The sequence below is a fragment of the Neodiprion pinetum genome, chromosome 3 (assembly GCF_021155775.2).
Source record: "Neodiprion pinetum isolate iyNeoPine1 chromosome 3, iyNeoPine1.2, whole genome shotgun sequence".
NCBI classification, from domain to species: Eukaryota; Metazoa; Arthropoda; class Insecta; order Hymenoptera; family Diprionidae; genus Neodiprion; species Neodiprion pinetum.
The window spans coordinates 25680585-25704049 of NC_060234.1; the positions used below are offsets into that span (position 1 = coordinate 25680585).

The 23465-nt window shown below is 39.0% G+C and overlaps 2 protein-coding genes and 2 long non-coding RNA genes across 9 annotated transcripts in view; 2 read left to right on the forward strand and 2 right to left on the reverse strand.

Annotated features, from left to right (window-relative positions):
* The window catches only part of LOC124214200 (uncharacterized), a 60826-nt gene extending 56906 nt beyond the window's left edge, over nucleotides 1-3920 (forward strand). For all 3 annotated transcript variants that reach the window (XR_006882097.2, XR_006882098.2, XR_011176684.1), the window contains exons 4-6: nucleotides 964-1616; nucleotides 2370-2560; nucleotides 2638-3920. This is a non-coding gene — a long non-coding RNA (uncharacterized lncRNA). The remainder of the gene's footprint in view (nucleotides 1-963; nucleotides 1617-2369; nucleotides 2561-2637) is intronic.
* Nucleotides 3921-11008: 7088 nt separating this feature from the next.
* LOC124214406 (uncharacterized) lies at nucleotides 11009-11791 on the reverse strand. The gene has a single exon (XM_046616677.1). It carries the CDS (start codon nucleotides 11789-11791, stop codon nucleotides 11009-11011), a length of 783 nt encoding a protein of 260 aa, XP_046472633.1.
* Nucleotides 11792-12830: 1039 nt separating this feature from the next.
* LOC124214195 (zinc finger protein 585A-like) lies at nucleotides 12831-16211 on the reverse strand. Of its 2 annotated transcripts, none has more exons than XM_046616362.2 (2): nucleotides 16001-16211; nucleotides 12831-15622 (listed from the first exon to the last, which is right to left on the reverse strand). In XM_046616362.2, exons 1-2 carry the CDS (start codon nucleotides 16157-16159, stop codon nucleotides 13799-13801), a joined length of 1983 nt encoding a protein of 660 aa, XP_046472318.1. In that variant the 5' UTR covers nucleotides 16160-16211; the 3' UTR covers nucleotides 12831-13798. The 2 variants fall into 2 exon arrangements, with proteins under 2 accessions (XP_046472318.1, XP_046472319.1); XM_046616363.2 differs by having other exon boundaries at nucleotides 15855-16138.
* An 864-nt stretch (nucleotides 16212-17075) lies between these two features.
* On the forward strand, nucleotides 17076-21165 carry LOC124214198 (uncharacterized). 3 transcript variants are annotated; one of them, XR_011176683.1, is made up of 6 exons: nucleotides 17076-17485; nucleotides 17770-18230; nucleotides 18471-18614; nucleotides 18855-18978; nucleotides 19587-19695; nucleotides 19818-21165. It is a non-coding gene; the product is annotated as an uncharacterized lncRNA (long non-coding RNA). The 3 variants fall into 3 exon arrangements; XR_006882095.2 differs by lacking the exon at nucleotides 17076-17485 and adding an exon at nucleotides 17517-17602; XR_011176682.1 differs by lacking the exon at nucleotides 17076-17485 and having other exon boundaries at nucleotides 17516-18230.
* The last annotated feature ends 2300 nt before the right edge of the window (nucleotides 21166-23465 follow it).

Below are 23465 nucleotides of genomic sequence, written 5' to 3' on the forward strand. Positions count from 1 at the left end.
TATTTCAACTTTTTTTACACGAATATATTCGAAATGGTTGCTGACTCTGTAATCGCGTACATGTTATAGGTACCTACCCACATATGTGTCTCTCATCGAGTACATATATGGCACGGGTACTCCACTGCCGATTGTATCGTAGTGATTGCATCTTGGTACGCATCATAAAACCCTTATATGGCTCAATAACGAGGGTTTGGTAAGACTTGGCTTCAACGAGAAATATTTACGACATCACCCTGATCGGGTGTGTCCCTTTTTTTGCTTTATCTCTCGGCCATCCATGACGGAAATTAGCTGACCATATAGTTGACTTTGACATGTAACCGTTACTAAAAACAAGATATCTAGATGAACCCACGTATACAATGTAATAAAGAAAAGAGCGAAAAAAATTATCGATAAACATAAAAAGAACAAGTGAAATTCTACGATTAACGTAATAAAATCGGGCGGATGGAAGGAGAGGGGCGTTTTAGGAGGCTGATTGGCTCGGTCTAAGCACCCAATTAGAGCTGCTATTAACCCCGTAACTGTGCCCATCGTTTTACCACACCTTAAACGAAACCTGATCGTCCCAACGTCCGAGGCTGTATTAAGGCCTAACTGTAGTATCCTTAATGCCTTGGACGTATGTCGTTAAATCTTACGTGTTCCAAAATTGCTCCTGGAAATTGAAGGTAACGCGTTGTTTTATTTTTTAACACGCTTGTCGATAAGACTAAAATTGAACAACTTGTAATACTACGTGACAATTACCGTCTCGCGTACTTTTTGCTTCACAATCTTCAGCACATTACTTCTGCATCGAATCGAGGAATCAATTTGACTCAGTATTCTAATTAAAGTATATTCTAATATTGTTACCGTAAATTTATACGAATCTGTAGAAAAAGTATAACAAGTCATCTTTGCCAACGATCATCGTGTGACACAATGTCTGAAAATGCCTTTATTCTTCAGGTGTCGTGCATCATATCCCAGTAGTAAAAATCGATCGAACATCGCAATACGGGACGAAGGGAGAAGGGTACGGGAAATCCGAAGATCGTGAAGTGCAAACGAAGAAGTCTGTCAGCCATAGTAAAAGCAGTATAGAAACAGTAGGCAGAAATTGCATCAGCCGTTTTAAAGTTCTCTCAACGACCACGACAGCGACCCAGTCATTACATCGTACGCGAATCGTATATAAATTGCACGATCAAGCCAACCGTTCTCCAGTCTTCTTTCCCACCACCATCGTAAAAGTATATATATCGAGGGTACATAAGAAATCGACATGAGAAATAAAACAGCTGCACGTAGGACGGATGAGCAGCTATTTTTATTAGCAAGTATTCACCAGTTCACCAACTACCAACGTGGCCCAGCATCGAGCACCGAAGATACTTTTCTCTCTGCCTCCGGCGTCTCTCTTTTGTTGGAATTGTCAGAAAGCAGGAATCTGACGACCAAGGCCTCTGCCCGTTGATCTCGTTCCGGGTTTCGTTGTCCCTGGTCCCTTAGGAAACGGGGCAGCGACACACGAATGTCGTCTAGAGTTGCTACGCGGGCGTAAAAATCGCACAACTGCTCCACTGGGCGATACACACGCGGAGGCAAGTGTCAACTTACGAGTGAGTTTCAGCAAAACTTTATCTTTTCTTTTATCATCGTATTGGCCAACTGTACTAACTTTCCACCGTGCCGTCATAACTTGTTACCTTCATAAATCATATTAATATAACAGCAACCGTACTGGCGACGTTGTTTTCGTACACTTTGTATAGTCATGGTTGGGACAATCTCAAACCTGATCGTAATGGCTTCGGATAGTTTGGCAGTAAATTGTGTTTCATTTGTCACGAGCACTCTTGTTATACACTTGCAGTTATTATTGTATCAAACACTAAGATAGTGCCGTTAAGAACCGGATATTATATCTTAAACAAATCAACCCACTGTTCAAAAGTGAAAAGATTTCGGCAAAGCACTGATAAGGATTAAGGCAGATTGATTTTCCCTCAAATTGAATTCTTTCCAACGTGAAGTAGGAAAATTGAAATTGAGCGATTCGTTTCACTTTAATGAGATGATTGGTCGCGTCAACTGATGCTCATTGGTATGATTGATAATCAGAGTTGCAATGAATCAAGGTTTGACATGAATTGAGCAGCCGGCCTTCTCGTTACAAAAGTTACGGGGCTGACACCATGACTGATAGGGTGTTATTCAAGTTACGCAGAAATATGAGACCCATTCTCTGAAAAATCGGGATTTAAATTCGCTGTATGCGCTTGAAACCATTATATTTAGTTACAGGAATTGAAATTTGCTGTCATATGTGGATGTTCAGGCGTAGAATAATTCATATGATCACAATTTTTCAGAACCGATGTGCAAACTAAAAATCTCCATCGTGGTACAGCGGCGACTATTTACCACTGCATCGTACGATTTTACACACCAACGATACTTGCAGTCATCGGTAAGTGTAACACACTCCTGCCAGCTGCGCCCGTGCATTATCGAATGCCATAAAACCGTCAGGGCACGTCTCGAGTTTCATGGTGCAGAGGGGGTAAGTCTTATGCTAAATACGTGAGGTACTAACTCGCGTAACGGCTGTATCGTATTTTATCATGAACTCGTTCGTAGGTTCGTTCCCGTCGGCTCACACCGAGGGGGTGGTAATCATCTCGTGCACCCTGGAGGATTTCTTGAAGTATGAGGTATTAGATACAGCCACGTGGCACCGCAAGTCTAAAATTAATATTTCAGCAATTCAGCTTTAGTCAAACAACCTCTGATAGTTTTCATCATTGCGGATTCGCCACATGTACACCTTCAAGTATCCGAAGCCTGTAATATTTTGTCTTGTAACATAAATTTGGTACGCAGTGGGTAAGTTGTAATAATCCTTCCGCCATTGCCGCCTTGCCAAATCGAATCCTGCAGTTCGCGTTACATTCGAAGCGCATTGTACCGGGGAGACCGGAAATTGTTTCACACTGTAACAAGTCTGTTACTCGACGATGGAGCTCTGGAGAGGTCTGGAAGTCACTGCATGCGCGTACTGACTTTAAGGCCAAGAGTATTAAACTTGGAGGAGGCAAATACGAGCGATACAAGGATCACATACATAGCGACGGAGAAGATTTTAGCATGCAGGACGTGGAGCCCCTAATGCTAAAATATCGTCTGTACACCCGCGGCCAACCCTCCGCATTCCAAAAGCATGAAAGCTCGGATGGTTCTGTGAGAGCTGCCCAGTAAAAATTCGCATGCCAAAGGCGGTATTCCTTTGGTAACCGAACACTCACGTGTCAGTTGATTACAGACAACACGTCGTTCGCCATTACATGTGCTTATTCATTTTCGATCTCGTACGCGTGCTTATATTGTATATATATATATATATATATACGTACATCTGTCGATCTCTGAATTACGGAAGTAAATAGAAATCTTTTTCACCCGATACCGAGCAATTCATGCCCATATTTCGGCCAGAGTATCAAACCAAATGTGAAGACTTCAACGTCAACGTTACCACTCGACTATGTATTACGGAGGTACAATCATCAAACGTCAGATGTGTCGGTTCAATATTTACTCCGTCCGAAGACTTCAAGGTAATTATTTGACGGCTGACCTGACAGCAACCAATATTTGATTACTCAACCAAAGCTAACGCGAGTTGTTACTATGAACCGTTTGCTAACTGGTTTCTTTTTTTCTTTTACACGAAATTGTTTCTAGGGAATGCCTCGTTAGGTAAGATAGAGGTATATTATCTAGTCAATAAACTACGTCAACTTAATATTGTCTCGCTCGTTACATTTCTACTTTAAATAATTCACGGAGCATATACTAGCCATAAAAGAGACAGGCATTTGAATGCCACGATCTTCACCTCATGTCGAGATTCATGTTAGTTTACAAATTATCTTCCAATCAACAAATGAATAGCAATTATCACCCTAATTCATCCTTGACAACCTAAAATTATAATAGCTGCATCGTGAACATGTGTTTTCATTAGATTACTGTGTTACTTGAATTAAAAAAAACCGTTACAGGGTGCTATTACCTGTACGTCGCGGCGTCGTCATACTCGTAAAATCTATCACCCTTAAATTAACGATTCTGATCAAGCTGCGTGCATTGCAAGGGTATAATGGCGCGTTATGAAGATAGAAATTAGGATCTTGAATGCTGTACCGATCCATCATTGAATTTATACGGCTTATTAATCAAATATGTGAATGCAGTACACGATTAATTCTCGTGTTTGAAATAGCTGTAAGCTCGCGAGACGAAACTAATCGCGTACCGCAGCATCCGTTAAATGTTTATACAGACAGGGAACCATGAAACTTAGCAGATTGACGGGCCGACTCAATCATGCACAATCATAACGGAACAATCAGTGAACGCACCAGCTTTACCGGATATTCATGCAGGCTGACCAACTCAAGCTTCAGCTGTTAAACTGGGCTTTGTGATTCGAGAAAGCTTGGTGAACTTTTCTTTTTTTTTTTTTTATCAACTGTTATCATAAAACATTATTTTCTTGGAACTAAAAATATTAAAACGGTACTATCTCGCCGACCAATAGAGTTGAATTGTTTTTCCGATGCGCAGTTGATCACTCAGCTCACCGAGTTTCACAGTTTGATTTCGCCCCATGGAGAAGTTGCAAAAAAACAGATCAAGCGCATTCACTTGCAGCTGTTTCTGTTGAACTTCGTCCGTATGTTAAAGTTTATTGTAATTAACGGCTAGACGTCTACCAATAGAAAATCTCCGTGGAGTGTTCGCGGAGAAAATACCAATAGCTGACCACAATCCCCGGTAAAGTTGAAATTGTTTTTACTAGGACGAGTCTAACTGCGAACGTCACAGCGATCTATTTGCAAAGTCAGGGAAGTCCCGGGGCGGAGGGTTTGCAGTGGCGGATGAAGACTCGGCTGGTACATGGGCTACCTACCCCTCTTAATCCCCTTTCGTGACAGTCGCTTGTTTTTCCCGGCAACCCCTCGCATGTCTCTCGTTTCACAAACGGCAATGCTGTTTGGTCTTTCACCAGCCCTAGCCTCGCGGTTATTCATGCTCTGTTGCACCGCGGCGCAATACACGAGCCTCAATTTGTACTGCGTTTCCGATAAAAACGCTCATGGCAAATTGGAAAGCAAATTACGCGACGCGTGACCATCTATTAAATGCTCGCCCGTCACTTTTTAGCTGCCGACTAAAATCAGACCCGCATTATTAGTCGCCAGCCATTGGACCACAGATTATTCTCGAGCTACGCACACGCCCGAAAATAAGTATTGGCGATTTCCACTTATGGTTCGGGTTGGTGTAAATAGCTTTGATATAAAAAGGTGTAACGAATGATAACATTAAAACTCGTAATCGAGGCTATGCCTTATATGTCTGAGAGGAGCGAGAAAAAAATATTATATTCTATCACAGCCTTAAGCACTGTGGGGGTGCGAGCGATAAATTAGACCTATTCTCTACGAAAAATGCTTTATTTCGCCAGTGGTCGGCCGCAATTTATATTTGTTATTTAGAGCTTCTGGATAGAACGCGTCTGTATCTTTGCACGACTTGAAAAATTATTGGCTGCTATTCTATTGTGTAGATCTGATTTTCTCACTATAAGACCAAGAGTATAAATATATATTCATCTTTCGGAGTTTTCTCTTGACATCATTCATACTCGTTAATCAATTGACACCGTTGCATATGCAAACCAAACTTTCAAATCTCTCTTGATAATCAGCTGCTTTTATCAAATTATTTCCCTATAGTTGCAGGCATACCTATTTTAGCCACCGATTTTATCTAATATTTCGTATCCACAATAGTAGACCGTAAACCGATGTAATAATCAAGACAGTGACTAAATTTTTGTTATCGCGATATATTCATTGTATTTTGTAAAAAATATTGAAGAGTATTTGGTGGTTTTTTTTGTCTTATTCGAAACAGATTATACTTTCATTGTGACGTCACAACCCTATAAAATTACGCATTGCAATGCCATAACTCGGTAACCTGTAAACTGCAATATCTTCGTCAATTTTGAATATATTTAAATGAGAACAAATTTCACAATCTAAGAAGATAGATAATTCATTAAAATATGCAATTTAATTCTTTCGTGATACTTCCGAATTATGGCAATAAAATCGGTTTATTCATGAGGATAACGTGTAACGATGTACTATGATTGCGAATTCAATATGACGAAATTAATTTCCAATATTACGAATTTAAACGTGAGAATTACACAAAGTCCAATCAGAGACTTCGACGTGATAATTTGATTTCTTCTAGCGTGTTTCCACGATCACGCTGCAGGGCGCTTCGATCACATTTCAAACCAGTGCGTGACACTATGTACATATCGGTTTACCGGTGCGGTAATTCTACCTCACGTTTTCACGAGGGTTCTCTTCGAGTATAAAACAGTGAAAAGAGTGCTTTACAGAGCAATTTGTTAGTGAAATTATTCGAGTGAAAACTCGAACGCGGACCTTCAGCAAGTGTGCCAAACTCTATTGTTCGTCCCATCTGTGCAGCCTAACGAACCCGCCGGCGAACTCGATTCGCTGATGAAACGTTCGAAATTTGAAAACGCCGTTCGGACAGACGCGACGGTCGCGAGGCGTACAGTACAGCTGGCACCCGAAGAGCCATTATTCCGTGCACTATGGCCAGCTATTAGTGCAGTAGTAGGGCCGCTGGCGGCTGACCACGTGATCGAACTCTTCTGGCGGCCAAATTGAACGTCCCTAACCCCACAGCCGCCGACCAATTGGGTCATGACCTTTCCGAACCCGTACGCTGCAGCCGGACGGAACGAAAAATATCAATGGACGGATTTCACGTGGACCTCAAACATTTACTGGATATAAAATTAACCTTTAGTTGGACGGAAATATTCGCTAGTGTCGTTGGCGACTGGCAACCGTCTCAAGCTCGAATACAGAAACTGGTACCAATGGGAATCCCCCGGGACTCGGAGGAACGCCGAGCAATCGAATATTTTGTCGCGCTGCGCTGCCGAACATCCCCACCCTTTCTAACTCGTGTACTCTGCGTACAAATGCACATGTCAGTCTCAGCGTGCCGTTTGTGGGTACCGTATCACTTGCAAGTTCATATGCTTGGGTGATGTTTTTGTCGAGACTACCCACGATCGGTGGGGAAAAAAGATGAGAGCCTGGTTCCGGTTTTCGTTTCGAAAGATCCCCATTATTGACTCTAGAAAAACCTGTGGAATATCGTTGAAATTAAGATTCCATCACATCGCAGAGAGATTTGCAGGACAAACGATCTTCGGCGGTTTTTTTCCATTAAAACATGATTTAGTACATTTTATAGGTACTTTGCCATGTCCTAGCTTGCTTGGATAATAAAAAGAAAAGGACGCCAGTCTTCCGTATGAAAATTTAATTTGAAAACTGTCTGATTCAAGACCACTTTGGCAGTATACGACGTATAGTTAAAATTAGCAAGCCAAGTATTCTTGATCTAATCCTGCAGCTAAATTGAATTTTAATATTTTCTAATTAAATTAGATCGGTCGTTTCGGAGCTCGGTTATAACCTCAAAAATTGAAATATTTACCAGACAGCGGGGCTGGCTCTATAATGGCTTAAGATAGCGAATCTCTTTCGGTGACTTCGTATAAACCGTCTTCAGCCGTAATATCGAACGCCTGGCCGATAACTCGGTGCGATATCGTCGCCTGTTGTTACGTATACACTATTTACAGTGTACGAGCACGGGTAATCTAAACATGAAACCCCCACCACGGTTTTAACGGGTCATCGAACGTTAGCAACGAAATCGTTGTAATGATATTCGTTTCTGGTGAAATTTATAAATATCGTAAGATATGCCGCTCTAGAAACATGGGAACCGGGGAGAATCGTCTACGAAAAATACGAACTGTAGCAATTTTATGTTGTTGTAGAAACACGCCCTACTGAAAACCTTCAGTTTTAGATCATAAAATGTCTTTGAATAATTCAGCGTGTAAGGCATTACATGATTTATCTTGTAAATTCGATAAAATGTGTAAGAAATCACATAATAAGTTACAAAAACACGAATCATCAGATATACTAGACCAAAATTCACATAGTTCACTGTTTGTGCATTTGTACTTTATTGCGTAATTTCTTATATATTTTATCGAATTTACAAAATAAATCATATAATAAATTGCATGTCAGATTTTTTTAAAACTTTATATGATTTGACATATGAACAATTTCAATAGGGCGTGCTTATTTTGACTCAGCCAATGCATTGGTACTTTTATGAGCTACTGACGGATAACGGAATTCAATGCAACTTTGTATTACTGTAATTATGTAATGAGTATCTATTATACAGACTCGAAAAGGTTTCGAATTAAAATACTTAAAAATCACCGTTTTTTCAAAACCATTTGCATACTGGTTTCCTACAGATTACATTAAATGTATATAGAGTCATTTATTCGCTGCCGGTATATTTTTCAATTCTACACTGGTATATGGCTGGTATTCAGCAACGAATAAATAACCCTGTATGTATATATTATATACATTAACCAATGTAATTTAGAATGTATCCATCAAAACTCGCGAAGGTCTTAGATACATACAACATGCTTGAATTCCCCCCTTTGATTGGAGGGCGCAGACGGTCTTATTCCAACAATAAGGCAGGTTCTCTCTGTTAATTAGACATCCGACAAGTGTGGGTAAGTATGTCTTTAACCCAATTGAGTTGGGGTGAAAACGATATTGAATGAACGATTAAACAGATGACAAATCCCAGCGTTTGAATAGTTGACTTGCTCTGAGCAGCGAGTATTGAAATATTAATTACGAGACCGTTGACTCATGTAAGATGGCAGGGAAGTAATTTTACAGAAGTCTAAGGAATGCATCTTAACTTCCATCTCATTTCGGGAGCTGTGCTTATAATTGTGTAATACTATTAGAATAGCCACGTATATGTAACGCCCTTGAAGAATTTCGCGATTCGGACGTAAGTGTAAAACTTGTACGTTCCAAAATTCAAGGCTTATTGACGTTCAGCTGAAGCTTTTTAACACCCAGAAGAACAGAAGTAAAAAATAAACCCGACGGACTTCTGGCTGTGCTTGAGTGGAGGGTAGGTATCGAATGTTCGCTCTGTGTTTTTAATCCAACAATTTTCAGGTCTGGAAAATCCTCTCACGTGGTACTTATCCACTAAAAAGGCGGTAGGATGTCACCAGCTTGACCTACTGGATGTCCGAAAAATCGAAATCCAATCAATCGATGCATCTCAAATAAGTACATACGTTTTGTAAATAATTGTTTTTATTTATTGTGTTTTTGCCTATTATGATTGATGTGGGAGGTCAAAAACATGTATCAATAGGATATATAAATAAGGGGACGGTGAAGAATTTGAATCTTTTGTCAAAATAAAAGAAAAGACGTGAAATCGATGGACAGGCTTAGAAAAAGAAAATGACGAGAACGATAATAAATATGACATTGATTATAACTGGGAAAAATTAAATATAAATAAAATATAAATGAAATATAAATAATATGTAATACCTCGTTAAATACCGTCCATCGTCAAAATAATTAAAATCACACATTCATTCCAAACATTCACAAATAAATTAAGATAAAATACGCCAAAATTCACACTGGGATTATAAAATTGTCTATAGTGATGAGGTAAAAAGTTGATCATCCATAAATATATTAAAAATCACTTATCCCTTTATTTAAATATGTGGCAGCAGCTCCGTCGTGTAATCGTCCGTGTGATATGCGAGTCTTTTTATAAGCTTTGGAATCCACTATCTTTTTAACTTTTCTTCGTGGCGATTCCAAAATGAGGTTTAAATTCGTATGGATATTAACTGGCGAAGTCGATGTGTGAATTTTGCTTTAATTCCCGTTTGCAATGAATGAATAATCGCTATTGGAAATTATAAACCAGTTGGTTGGGCGTCTTCCCGTAGACTCTTCAAAATGTTCAGCCGTTTCTCCCGCCTGACGCCTGGATCGAGATGGTTGTGTCAAGCAAAGCCTCGCGGGCACTTTGAATTTAAAATATCGTTACAGTTTGAATTACAGACTCGCATAGAAACAGACTCATTGTGAGAGTCGAAAGCTGAATCCCGCGTAATGTCTCATTTTGGTTTTATGTTCAGCAGCTAGTCTTATTTTAGGCAAGTGTACAAATCCTGGTGGATATAAGTTGCTAAAGGTAAAGATGCGATAATTTGCTTTTCACCAAAGACCCGAAGAAAAGTCAGCTGCAGTGCTTTTCCCTGTTGCAGCATTCTCGCCAATGGTTATCTGTGCTACGTAGAGCGACAGCCTCCAGCGGGAAAAAGATAAATTATAGTATTTACGTGAATCCCAGCAAGATGAAATTCCGCTCCCACTTTCCGTTGACTAATTGCAGTCTTTCTCCCCAACCCCTTTCCTCGTTCAGCTCGACCTCCTTGAAGCCATCCAACGAACCCAACCGACTTATACTTACCTCTGCTTACTTGGCACTCCCTGCGAACCTTAGTATATAGTTTATATAGCTACGTATGTACCAAAGCCGGTGTAAAGAATGGCCAAGGACTGAGTCAAGAAAATATTTCATTTTTATATGCATTTCTACTGCAGGAAATTAACGCCGGCAATACTTAGAACGAGAGAACGTGCTTTGTAGTCGAGAAATAAAATTAAGGAAACGCTGTAAAGTTGCACTGACTGCATTTGTTCAAGTTACTGTACTATGGTAGACATAGACGAACATAAGTGACATGAATTTTTTACGCGATTCAAATGGAAAATTATTAATCCATCTCTTTGTAAGACTATCACAAATACCATGTTTATTAATATAATGCTTTCGGTTATTTCTTTATTATATCAGTCGCTATAATTCAATGTCTTCTCCCAAGTATGCATCAGTATATTTTAAATCGAAGTAATTTCAAGTCGTCATTCTACGTCTCAATGTCAATATCTTCAGACTCCTGTGTTTCTCTGACATTCAGTAAGCGACAGGAAACTGAAAAGTGGTTGAACATCCCACAGCTCGTATATTTCTTTCTGAAAGCAGGACCCTGGCGAGGCCCATGTCTTCGCGCCCACCTTCCATAGTTGAACTGCCCAGTTTTCTTACCTCCCTCGGATGTTTTGCTCTTTTTGTCCCCTTTGTTCTTACACGGTTTCATACCTTGAACGGACTTGACTTGCACATTTTTTGCCTTAGTTTTTGATGCTTCGGCGGCTTTGCAATAATCGACTGCTTTTTCCATGTCTAAATCATCAATTTGGAGCAATCTGTTTTGTAATGTCAAATCACTTATCCCTAGTACTATGCGATCTCTGATCATCTGATTCGTGAAATTTTGGAATTGACAGTTTTTGGACAATTTTTTAATATCTGTTAAGTATTGCTCGAAAGTTTCGCCGTCTTGTTGATCTCTTTTATAAAACACAAATCTCTCAAATACAACATTTTTCTTGGGAACGCAGTAAGCTTCGAAATGTTCAATCACTTTGTGTTCATTCGTTTTGTCAGCGTCACTTAAATTGAACGTGTTGAACAGCTCAACCGCATCTTCACCAATTAAATTTAAAAATATCGCGACTTTCATTTCCGATTCGACACTTGTTTTTCCTGACGCTTTCATATAAATGTCATAGCTTTGTTTAAATTTGCGCCAATTTTCACTGAGATTTCCTCCTACACTCATACACTTGGGGGGCTTCAAACAGTCCATCTTGTCTATCGCGTATCGTACGATTTTTTTTTTTTTTTATAGATTATAAAACTATAACTCCAGAATATTTCTTATTCTTCACTTTTCACCATCATTTTATTTATTATTCGACTGCGCCATGTATTGTTTGAAAGGTTATTCAGCTTTAATCTTTGATATTTTATTGAAGATGTATTTATTTCGTACGTGTGTACATCTAGTGACATGCACAATTGATAGTATCTCTTAATGGCCGTACACGCACCTGACATTCTTAACGACGCCGCCGGTTTATCCATGGTTTACCAGCTATCAACCAGTATTGACAACTTACATACACTGCACAGCCACAAGCTCAAGAGAGATATTCTACCTAAGAATTCTACTATCAAGTTGGTAACTCAAGTATGTGGTCTTACAAAATACAACTTTCGACGCTAAATTATCATTTTCATCACTATAAATACTGAAGTTTTGGTTATCCCACACCTTAAAATGAGCGGCGGTTCTTCGTGAAAATATGAATGCAGCATTTGAAATATTTTACACACGAAGTAACACTACTTCGTGGTTTTATAATTCACTCTTTGGTTGGAGGCATCTTCCGACCATATGATTAAATCGCATGTTTCTTCAGAATCAAATCAATTACACAAGAATCAAAATGGAATTCATAGAGTGCTTTGTTCGATCTACGACGATACACAAAACTCAAAACGTTAAGTATATTTATGACATCGACTCATTCAAGAGGATAGCGATTTAGGGATACATTTTATTGGTAAAAATCAACCCGCATGGTTAATAAATTGATACTCAATTAATGAGACTGATGTTAATAACGTTAACGTAACTAAATATTGTGAGAAAAATCATTATTTTGCAATATTATGTAGTGACTGAAGTGGTCGTGTTTTCAAAATATAAGGATGCTTGGCTTTATTGTGGTTTACTACTTTTCAGACATGCGTAAAACTGTAAAATAACGATTTTTTAGAAACATGGAAATTTAATAACGTTACTAGTTTTAGCTTTATCCAAAAATACAATGCAAAAAAAATCTCGATTTTTCAAATTTAATTCTCACTCCCAGCAGATGAAACTTACAATGAGTATTAAGCAATTAATGCCGCTTGTACAACATCTTTGGAAACTTGCATGATATTCGACTCACGGTTTAATAATTAGTGACATACTGAGATTAAATTATAAATACATGACACACATACTTTCACAATTGGGAGGGTGGCCACGAATACCAAGAAAAAATATCTCTGTCTTGTTCCAGGTTTTCCAATAGTTTCTACTCGCAATCAGTTCTTTAATTAAGATGGACTACTTCTCCAGATTTTTTCTAACAATGGGGTAAAAAGTTCAGTTGTTCACATCCCTATAGTTATTGACAAGACGAAGGGATTGAGACAGGCAAACCTATGTGTGAAAACATGTTTAGAAATGTATTAGTACCAATGTAAATTATTCATAGTGCGTCAACAATCGTACCTTTTATCATATGTGAATATACAAATTTAATTGCGAAGTGTATTCAGATTTATTCTCAAAATTATTTGTAATTTTATAATCTGAATCATGACGTCACAATCAAACTCTAACACCTGTAACTTGAAATTTAACTAACAGTGCTTCATAAAAATGTGAAAAATTACTACAAAAGTTACATATTATCCATCATTTTGCAAAATTTTTGTGGAAGAACTCTTTAAACGTTACATTTTTGGATGATTCATTATCCTCATATCCTACAGCGGAATCAGTGGATGATTTCAATTTTCATGAATTAGAAAAACTAGTATTTTTATTTTTCTCTAATTACAATTTATATTCCATGTCCTTCTCAAAATTCCACGACTTTTCTAGATTTTCTAGGTTTTTCCGAAGTATGGCCACCTTGATTATACTAACTCAATCTTCTTAGATTTAAATTGAATTTCATACTTTTGATTGAATGGCAAGTGAGAAAATATTATATGCTTGTACATGCAAAATTCATACTGAGATTATTTTCAATCATGTACCTTCAGTCATTATTTGTTGTTGATAATCCATATCACATTTCGTAATTTGTTCTTTCGCGTGAATTTTCTGGTGCCTTACTAATTTCGGTTTGGTTACAAAAGCCTTATTACAAACAGTACAGATGTAAGGCTTTTCGCCCGTATGCACCCTTTCGTGTATTTTCAAATGACCTGATTCGAAATAAGATTTGAAGCAAATTTTGCATCGAAATGTTTTTTCTCCGATATGATATCGCAGGTGTCTATTCAATTCTGGACGTGAAAGAAACGAAGTTTCGCAGAGATGGCAAGGATATTCACGTTTGCCTGAATGCATCTGTACATGCCTGGCAAGTTCGGAATTAGTATAATAACTTTTGCCACATGTCTCACAGACGTACCTACTACCTAAAATATGTCGTTTAGTATGCATCTTTAGAGATTGGACATTGGTAAATTCTTTGTTGCAAATATTACAAGTTGACGGAGTATCAGTATGAACGCCTTCGTGATATTTTAATTCAGACTTCTTAACAAAGCTTTTACCACAAATGACACATACAAAACCTTTTTCTCCAGTGTGACCTCGTTCGTGTTCTTTTCTCAAAGCATTTGTTATGAAAGTTTCATCACACGAAGTACACTTAAAAGGTTTAACACTGAGATGTCTCCTTAGATGTAAAGTTTGTTCATGCTTTTGCGTAAACGTTTTATCACATTGTGTACAGGGAAAATTACCGGTAGATCGTACCTTTACAAGGTCAGGCAAATACTCTCCAACGCAATAAAAAATGTCAGACTGATATTCAGTATTATTATCTAAGTCTAACTCTAATTCTACATCTAATGAATCACCATCCTTGTGACTATTTGTTTGAGAACCATGTTCACTAATGTTATCAATACTGATTTGAATCAATCCATCTTCGGCAGTGGATCCTGTAATCTCGTTTTCATAATGATTCTGTGTTCTTGCTTCTGCTTCCTCGCTCTTTGGTACTCCCAATACATAGTCAGGATCATTGTCAATAATTGTTTCAATTTCGTCACTCACTTCTTCCCCTGCACTAGGTATATATGTCTCTGATTTAACACTATTAAGTCTTCTGCCGTTGGCGAAATGTTCAGTAATGTGATTTTTCAAATCCTCCAATGACTCAAATGCCTCAAAACACAATTCGCATCTGATTTCAATACTCGATGTGTTGAGATATTCGCTATCCTCAACATGTTCAATTGTGAAATGAGTATCCAAATCTTTATCAGTTGAAAAAAATTTGTCACATTTATTGCAAGGGTGAACTGATTGCAGCTGAGGTTCTAAATCTTGAAGATAAATTTCTTTAGGGCTCAGTATACGTTGATTATCTTCTAAATCATTTGGCTCCAATCTACCTTTATCCTGTTCCAAGACTTGGGACTTGGGACTTGGGACTTGTTCCGAGCTTATTAAATACTCGTTTTTAACAGATGTCGTCTCTTCCAAGTTGTCAGTATCTTCAGAATCATTGATACTGCATATATTTAACACTCTAGTGCCATCTTCAGACTGTACTAGAATAACATTAATTGCTGTTGGATCTATATCAGATTCAGTTAAATTGGTGTCTAAGAAAAAATGCTCCAGACCGACATTTTCCTCATCTGCAGAGTCTACATTCGGATCAGACAATTCTTGCTTTATCATCTGTTCCGATGTCTCAACCTGAGGACTTTCCAAACAGTTGCGTAGTGTGCGATCAGAGATTTCGACGAGCAGGCGAAAGCTGTACGACTTCTCGACCTGATGACGACACGTGCAACAAATGAGCATGGGTAATCCATCATCTTCGTGAACCTGAGAAATATATCAATTTCTTACTCGTGCATAAGTTGGCTCAGCTGTAAAAATGTAATCACATTGTTCTATGAACACTGAGGCTGATCAGAGGTTGCATTTTAGATGAGATAACCTCCAAAAAGTACGGCAAGTTTCATACATTGCTAGAATTAGTATAATGTGGACTAATATTTTGGTAATAATCCTGACTTGTGTTAAGTACAGATTCATTAATGGTACTAATATTTACATATGCTTGTACGTAAATCCGATCGAATAAAAATGATTTCGAGTGTCTCTCGTTTTCGGTACAAGCGCATCCCGCGGGACGCGTGCAGCTCACGATAGTCGCGATAAGATGCGTTTGCTCGATGAAGTGAACGTGGCCACACCCACCTGCACCCGTGCAATGGTAGATATTCTTTGAGCGAGTGAAAATTCTGTATCTTCCCCATCAATCGTTTGAAAAATTGATTCCATAACATCCTCCTGCTTTAAGCAAAGCCTGCATATTTCACTGAATTCTTGCGTGAACTCTTCTCTCCTCGTCGCCATAATATGCGGAAAACTAAATATATCTACGTTCTACATACTCTATGCTGAACTACGGAAGCCACCATTGGATAATTTTACATACCAGTTCAGAGTGCGAAGTGAGCGAAGTGCTAGTCGGTACTTTCAGTAGTTTGGCAGTCCGGTAAAAGGATACATCGAGTAAATGGTTTCGTCGGTAACTCTAGGTTTTTGTCTTCGTCTACAGCATGAGATAGAAAAGGACAAATTGTCGGTGTTTCAGTTGAGCATATTGGCATTGCGATTTGCGTACTTTTTGCGATTTGGTTACTCTTTGAAATGCTGGCAACTTCAAGAACCGGAGATTTTAGTCTCAGCGAACGGTAACTTGTACGAACCAGCGTGACAAATTGTTTCATTCTAAACCCATGAACAGCCCAACGAAATCCGATCAAGGACTCAATAAGGGTGTCATTTACTTTCGTTGTTGTTCGACCGTTATACGTATTATCATTAGCACAGAAATACCGGTTAGTTACAAGGACTGGATTCAAAACTGAGAAAAACGCACGTGTAAAACGGACCGTTAATGATGAAACACAGCTAACAAACATCGTTTCAAAATCAGCGGCCTCTCACTCGGGGGATCCCATCTTATTGGTATATACAGGGATATAGCGACAAAGAATTCAACGAATATGATTGGCCACAGTCCCCTGATTCTGACTTATTTGTCACTCATGGAAATAAAATGTTCAATTTAAAGCCGCCTTCTGATTGGTCTAGATGGCGCTTATCACGGCTTTCACGGGTGAAAAATAAGTTAGAATCAGGCTGTCATATTATGAAAGTATACTTTCACATGATGACACAATAAAGTCAACAAGACCTGCGTATTATGATTCAGACAATATTTATCTGCAATAATACGGCTATATTATGAAAATGGAAGAATTATTCATTTCGGAATGGGATTCTATTCGACACGCGCTCGATGAATTCCATAACATTAATATTCATAATTATTCCAACAACTTTTCACTAGCTCGCTCGGTCTTGAATTTTCGTAGGCATAGAATCGGAACGCTGTTTTAGCTAGTCGCAGGTAAAGTATCTACGTTGGGTGGGGAATCAGAATTGTTTTCGAAAAGTGTTCGGATGGAAAAAAATTCAGAGTAATTGTAATACATCACGAAAGCGCTAATTGTGGTAAAGATGAAATGGATGCTCCGTATATAACACAGTATTTAACGCAGTGTCCTGATTTAAAGACCTAAATAGATGATTGTCGGCGATTTTTTTTTTTACAAGGAGAGAAAGAACGAAGCTTCTTTAAACATCAAGTGTATTTTAACACACATTTGAAAGGTACGAGCAAAAATTTTTATCATCCAACTGTCGCTGACCCGTTAACTGAAGAATATATCTTGAGTCAAAGGCTGACAATCGAACGGCCTAGCCGCTTAAATCAGCTAGAAAAATAACGTGCGTATTTCTTGTCTGTGATGTGAAAACTAAAATCATTATACGTCTTCTCATATCATCCATCGTACATCATACATCATGTATTGTATTAATGTTCGAAACCACAGTTTGGATGTTCGGATGTTCAGAAAGTGACGTCATCCAAGGTTTTTTTTTCTGGTAATCAGCTAGCCGAATTCCTCAGTCTGGAAACAACCGCGCAGTAGAGCGGACGTATGAAAATCGCGCTCCGCAGATTTTGAGTGCCGGGTTCTCTACGTCCTGGATCCTGCGCTCCGGGTCCGCTTCCTCGTGCACCTGGAGTTCCAGGACGAGCGCTCCGTAGTTTCGGCGCCCCAGGTCCGCTACCTGGCGAAACTCGACTTCTAGGACAAATGCTCCGTGGTTCCTGCGCTCCAGGTCCGCTGCCGGGTGAAACTCGACTTCTAGGACCAGCGCTCCGTAGCTTTGGCGCTCCAGGTCCGCTACCTGGCGAAACTCGACTTCTAGGACAAATGCTCCGTGTTGCTGCGCTCCAGGTCCGCTACCAGGTGACACTCGACTTCAGGGACAAGAGGTGGATAAGGAGGAGAAGAACGAGGAAAACGAGGAGATCAAGGTGGACTTGGAGAACGACGATTTCTGCACGGTGAGTAAAACATTTTTATAATATTTAATGGCAATTGTAATTACATTTTATATAAAATTTGTTAAACCTTTCATATTTTCAATGAATTATTTCAATTCATTTTTCGCGCAAGTCCAAATTCAATAGCTATCAATTCGCTGATAAAATGTATTATATTATTAATTAATTAATTAACTATACTCATCCTTACATAATATTTTTGATGTGTTCTTATACTGAAAATATTTATTACCATTCAAGGTATAAACCGAGGTGATTGTCGGTGGTTATGGGAGGTGGTTGGCGGTGGTTGGCGGTGGTTGGAGGTGGTCGGAGGTGGACGTGGAGGAGGACGAGGAAGATGAGGAGAACAAGGTGAACCAGGAGGACGAGGATTTGTGCTCGGTGAGTTTATCATTTTTACAATATTTAATGGCAATTGTAATTATATTTCATCTGAAATTTTTCAAACTTGTCGCGTTTACAATAAATTATTTCGATTCACTTCTCGCGCAAGCACAAATTCAGTTGCTATAAATGCGATAATAAAATGTATTATATTATTGATTAATTGATCTATTATACTCATCCTTACACAATATTTTTGACGTGTTCTTATACTGAAAATATTTATCACTATTCCAGGAATAACCTGAGGTGGTTATCGGTGGTTGTTGGAGGTGGTAGGCGGTGGTCGGAGGTGGACGAGGAGGAGGACGAGGAAGACTAGGAGAACAAGGTGGACAAGGAAGACACGGATTTGTGCTCGGTGAGTTCAACATTTTTATAATATTTGATGAAGTAGGATCAGGATCGGGAGTAGGATCAGGAGTGGGAATAGGAGTAGGATCAGAAGGAGGAGTAGGAGTAGGATCAGGAATAGGATCAGGAGTGGTAGTAGGAGTAGGAGTAGGATGAGAAGTGGGATCAGGAGTAGGAGTAGGAGTAGCAGTAGAAGTACAAATAGGAGAAGGATCAAGAGTAGGTGTAGGATCAGGAGAAGAATTAGTATCAGAAGTAGTCAACCACCTCCTCCCACCTCCGACCACCTTCGTCCTCTTCGTCCACCTCGTCCCCGTCCTCTTCTTCCTCTGCCGCCTCGTTGTCCTCGTCGTTTTCGACTTCCCCGACCACCGCCGCTCACTTCCAACCACCGCCAAACACTTCCTACCCCCTCCTGCCCCCGCCAAACACCGCCAACCATCTCCGTCCACCTCCTACCACACCCTGCCGCCTCTTTCTGCTCTTTTTAAATCATATTATTTACTCAGAGTAATTTTAGTCAGGAACTTTCTTAACTGGCGCTTATATCTTAATCATTTTTCTTTAACGTTGTAATTGCAAGATATAACTAATTTTTAATATTCCGCATTGCAGGAAAGTCCGTCAATGGAACGGTCTGCTAACTCCGAAGGATCTCTACTGGATGTGGATGAAACTTTGGAAAGAAGTAAAGGGTTTCTAGGATCACCATTCTACGAAGAAAGTAATAAGATCAAGAATTCTTAACTTGTATACTAATATCACCTTGTCTTCATTTGTATCAAAACATCTATGTTTGCACGGTCTTGATTGAAGTTGGAAATCCATGTTGACAATTGATTTCAGAACTGCGTCAGCTGTCAACTGGCCAATTAACAGAGCTTCTCGGTGAAATGGAATCCTTGGTCGGAGCGCTCAGCGAAACTTTAATAGCTGAGTATTATTATTATTAATATTAGCTTACTTTTGTAAGTATTTATGAATATAGCCTCCATGAATATTCATTGTTGGTATATAAGGTCTGGCAACGTACCAACTTTCTGTAAGAGATGTTAAAGATTTTCAACACAATTATGTTTCAGTTCTGTGCCCCACCCAGTGATCCATTAGTACATATCCTCCGACGTGACATCGCTGTGCTACGTATAAAGAAGAAAAGATTTATTAAGATGCAAATTGCTCCTCTCTTCTTGCCATTGTGCTTTCAGCCATTGTTGTGCTGTATGTTGAAAATATAGAACAGTTTATGATATAGAATAACAGGTACAGCTACGAATACAGCACTACAGTAAATCTTGTAGAAATGAGCTCTCATTGAGATTTCTCTGTATTTATAACTCGACGCGAGAAGGCAAAAATCAATGTAATGCCATCTGTGAGGTGATTGGACTCGTATTTGCACTACGAGAACTCGTTGGGCATTTTGCGGTGAAATTTCAAAAATTGTTGTACAAGAAATTAAATAACTATAAAAATGGATAAAAAATATTATCTCCAATAGTGACTGTAGCTAATACAGCTTCAACCGTATATTGATTATGTTAATGATCTATTGTGACAAGATCGGAATTAGATAAGCTCTCTAAATACTCTTTTCCAGACTATTAATTTATATTATATATATGTAAATGTATATTTCTTCAGTTTATACAATCACTGCACTAGGATTACCCTTGCCATCTTTTATGGTGCGCTTGTGTAATTTGTATATTATTAACCTTACGTTTTACTCTATTTGCGACAAGTTGCGAGTGTTTCTAATTTCTTGGCAATTATTTATGTACATGTATGTGTATATATGTATATATATACTTATGCATGTGTATATACATATATGCAAATGTTCAAAACTAGATTTTTACAATAAACACAGAGGTTTTAGTATATTCTCATACGGACTTCTGTGTATAGATATACTTGAACTAAAATATCCTTATCTCTAATACGGAGTTCTTCGTAATTCGCATTTGTTCTTGTAACCCAATGTCCTACATACGATGGCAAAAATCAAGATCCAACTTGACTGAGTCTCAAAGCCCTGTTGACATAAAAGCAGCTATTCGATAGAAATTATAGTTTATAGTTTACACAGCCCATTGCATGATATTTCGTTATGAATACATATGTTTCAATGTATTTAGGAATAATTTATCAAATGTACAGAGGTCATGTGCAAATAATAAATGAATTGATTCGACCGCAGTTTGATGTATTCATTAGAGCTTTGACGATAAATTTAAGCTTTGTTACTTCTTTTATTTTATTATGGATAATCAAAAACATTTCCGACTATTCGTGCTGTGGAAGCATGGGGATTAAACCAAATGTAGCAAAAGATTAGAAACAGTGTATCTAGAGTACGGGTATTTTTCTAACAATGCAAACACGTGCCGCTAGCTTAGTTTTGACATATCTAGAATACCACGCCTTGCGAATTAGCTTTCCGGACAGAGATGAATGATGAATTTTAAGGACTGCATTATCGTTGTTGAAAACTTTATGGCTCATGGGAAAAGAAAATCTGTAACGATAAAATTGATGCACCGGATCATCGTCGACTTTAACTTTCGAAATGTCCTACCATTTTCGAACACCTCCTACCTCCCCCTGCCACCTCCGACCATCAATGGCCACATTCGACCACCCCCTATCACCTTCTGCCAGCGCCGACCACCTCCTACCATTTCCGAACACCTCCAACCATCCTATTTACCTATATTACTAGATTAGCTATGATACGAAAAGAGAAGAATTATTCATTTCGAAATGGGATTCTATTCGACGCGCGCTCGATGTATTCCATAACATTAGTATTGATAATTATTCCAACAACTTTTCATTTGCTCTCTCGATCTTGAATTTTCATAGGCATAGAATCGAAACGCTGTTTTAGCTGGTCGCAAGTGAGGTATCTGCGTTGGGTGGAGGAGCAGAATTGTTTTTCGAAAAGTATTCGGATGGAAAAAAATTCAGAGTAACTGTAATACATCACGGATGCGCTAATTTTGAACGAGATGAAATGGATGCTTCGTATATGAGACAGTATTTAACACTGCGTAGTGATTTAAAGACCTAGAAAGGTGATAGGGAGAGAAAGAACGACGCTTCTTAACACTTCGAGTGTATTTCAACACACATTTGAAAGATACGAGCGAAATTTTTCATCATCCAACTGTCGCAGAACGGCAGCTTTATTAGCCGACCCGTTCACTGAAGAATACATCTTCAGTCAACGGCTGACCATCGAAGGGCCTGGCCGCTTGAGTCTGGAATCGGCAGGAGAGATGAGGTGTGTATTTCTTGTATGAAATGTGAAACCTAAACTCATTATACATCATATCATATCATCATACATCATACATCATACATCATACATCATACATCATACATCATACATCATACATCATCATACATAGTATCAAAGTTCGAAACCATAGTTTGGATGTCGGATGTTCAGAAAGTGACGTCACCAATTCAAAATCAGCTAGCAGAATTCCTCAGTCTGGAAGCAACCGCGCAGTAGAGCGGACGGATGAGAGTCGCGCTCCGCAAATTTCGAGTACCGGGTTCTCAACCTCCCGGATCCCGCGCTTCGGGTCCGCTACGTATTTCGAGTACCGGGTTCTCAACCTCCCGGATCCCGCGCTTCGGGTCCGCTACGCGGTGAAACTCGATGTCCAGGATAAGCGCTCCGTGGTTCCTGGTTCATGTTTACAATAAATTATTTCAATTCGTTTTTCGCGCAAGCCCATATTCCGTAGCTGTCAGTCCGGTAATAAAATTTCTCGACTTCCAGGATAAGCGCTCCGTGGTTCCTGGTTCATGTTTACAATAAATTATTTCAATTCGTTTTTCGCGCAACCCCAAATTCGGTAGCTGTCAGTCCGCTAATAAAATTTCTCGACTTCCAGGATAAGCGCTCCGTGGTTCCTGGTTCATGTTCACAATAAATTATTTCAATTCGTTTTTCGCGCAAGCCCATATTCCGTAGCTGTCAGTCCGGTAATAAAATTTCTCGACTTCCAGGATAAGCGCTCCGTGGTTCCTGGTTCATGTTTACAATAAATTATTTCAATTCGTTTTTCGCGCAACCCCAAATTCGGTAGCTGTCAGTCCGCTAATAAAATTTCTCGACTTCCAGGATAAGCGCTCCGTGGTTCCTGGTTCATGTTTACAATAAATTATTTCAATTCGTTTTTCGCGCAACCCCAAATTCGGTAGCTGTCAGTCCGCTAATAAAATTTCTCGACTTCCAGGATAAGCGCTCCGTGGTTCCTGGTTCATGTTTACAATAAATTATTTCAATTCGTTTTTCGCGCAAGCCCATATTCCGTAGCTGTCAGTCCGGTAATAAAATTTCTCGACTTCCAGGATAAGCGCTCCGTGGTTCCTGGTTCATGTTTACAATAAATTATTTCAATTCGTTTTTCGCGCAACCCCAAATTCGGTAGCTGTCAGTCCGCTAATAAGATTTCTATAACTTTATAATCTTCT

What these genes read in the sequence shown, in the direction of transcription:
- LOC124214195 (XM_046616362.2), bottom strand. Translation starts at nt 16,159, where the DNA reads ATGGCGACGAGGAGAGAAGAGTTCACGCAAGAATTCAGTGAAATATGC. An exon ending in CTACCATTGCACGGGTGCAG is followed by an intron (nt 15,623 to 16,000) that starts GTGGGTGTGGCC and finishes TATATTTCTCAG; the next exon opens with GTTCACGAAGATGATGGATT.
- LOC124214406 (XM_046616677.1), bottom strand. Translation starts at nt 11,791, where the DNA reads ATGGACTGTTTGAAGCCCCCCAAGTGTATGAGTGTAGGAGGAAATCTC.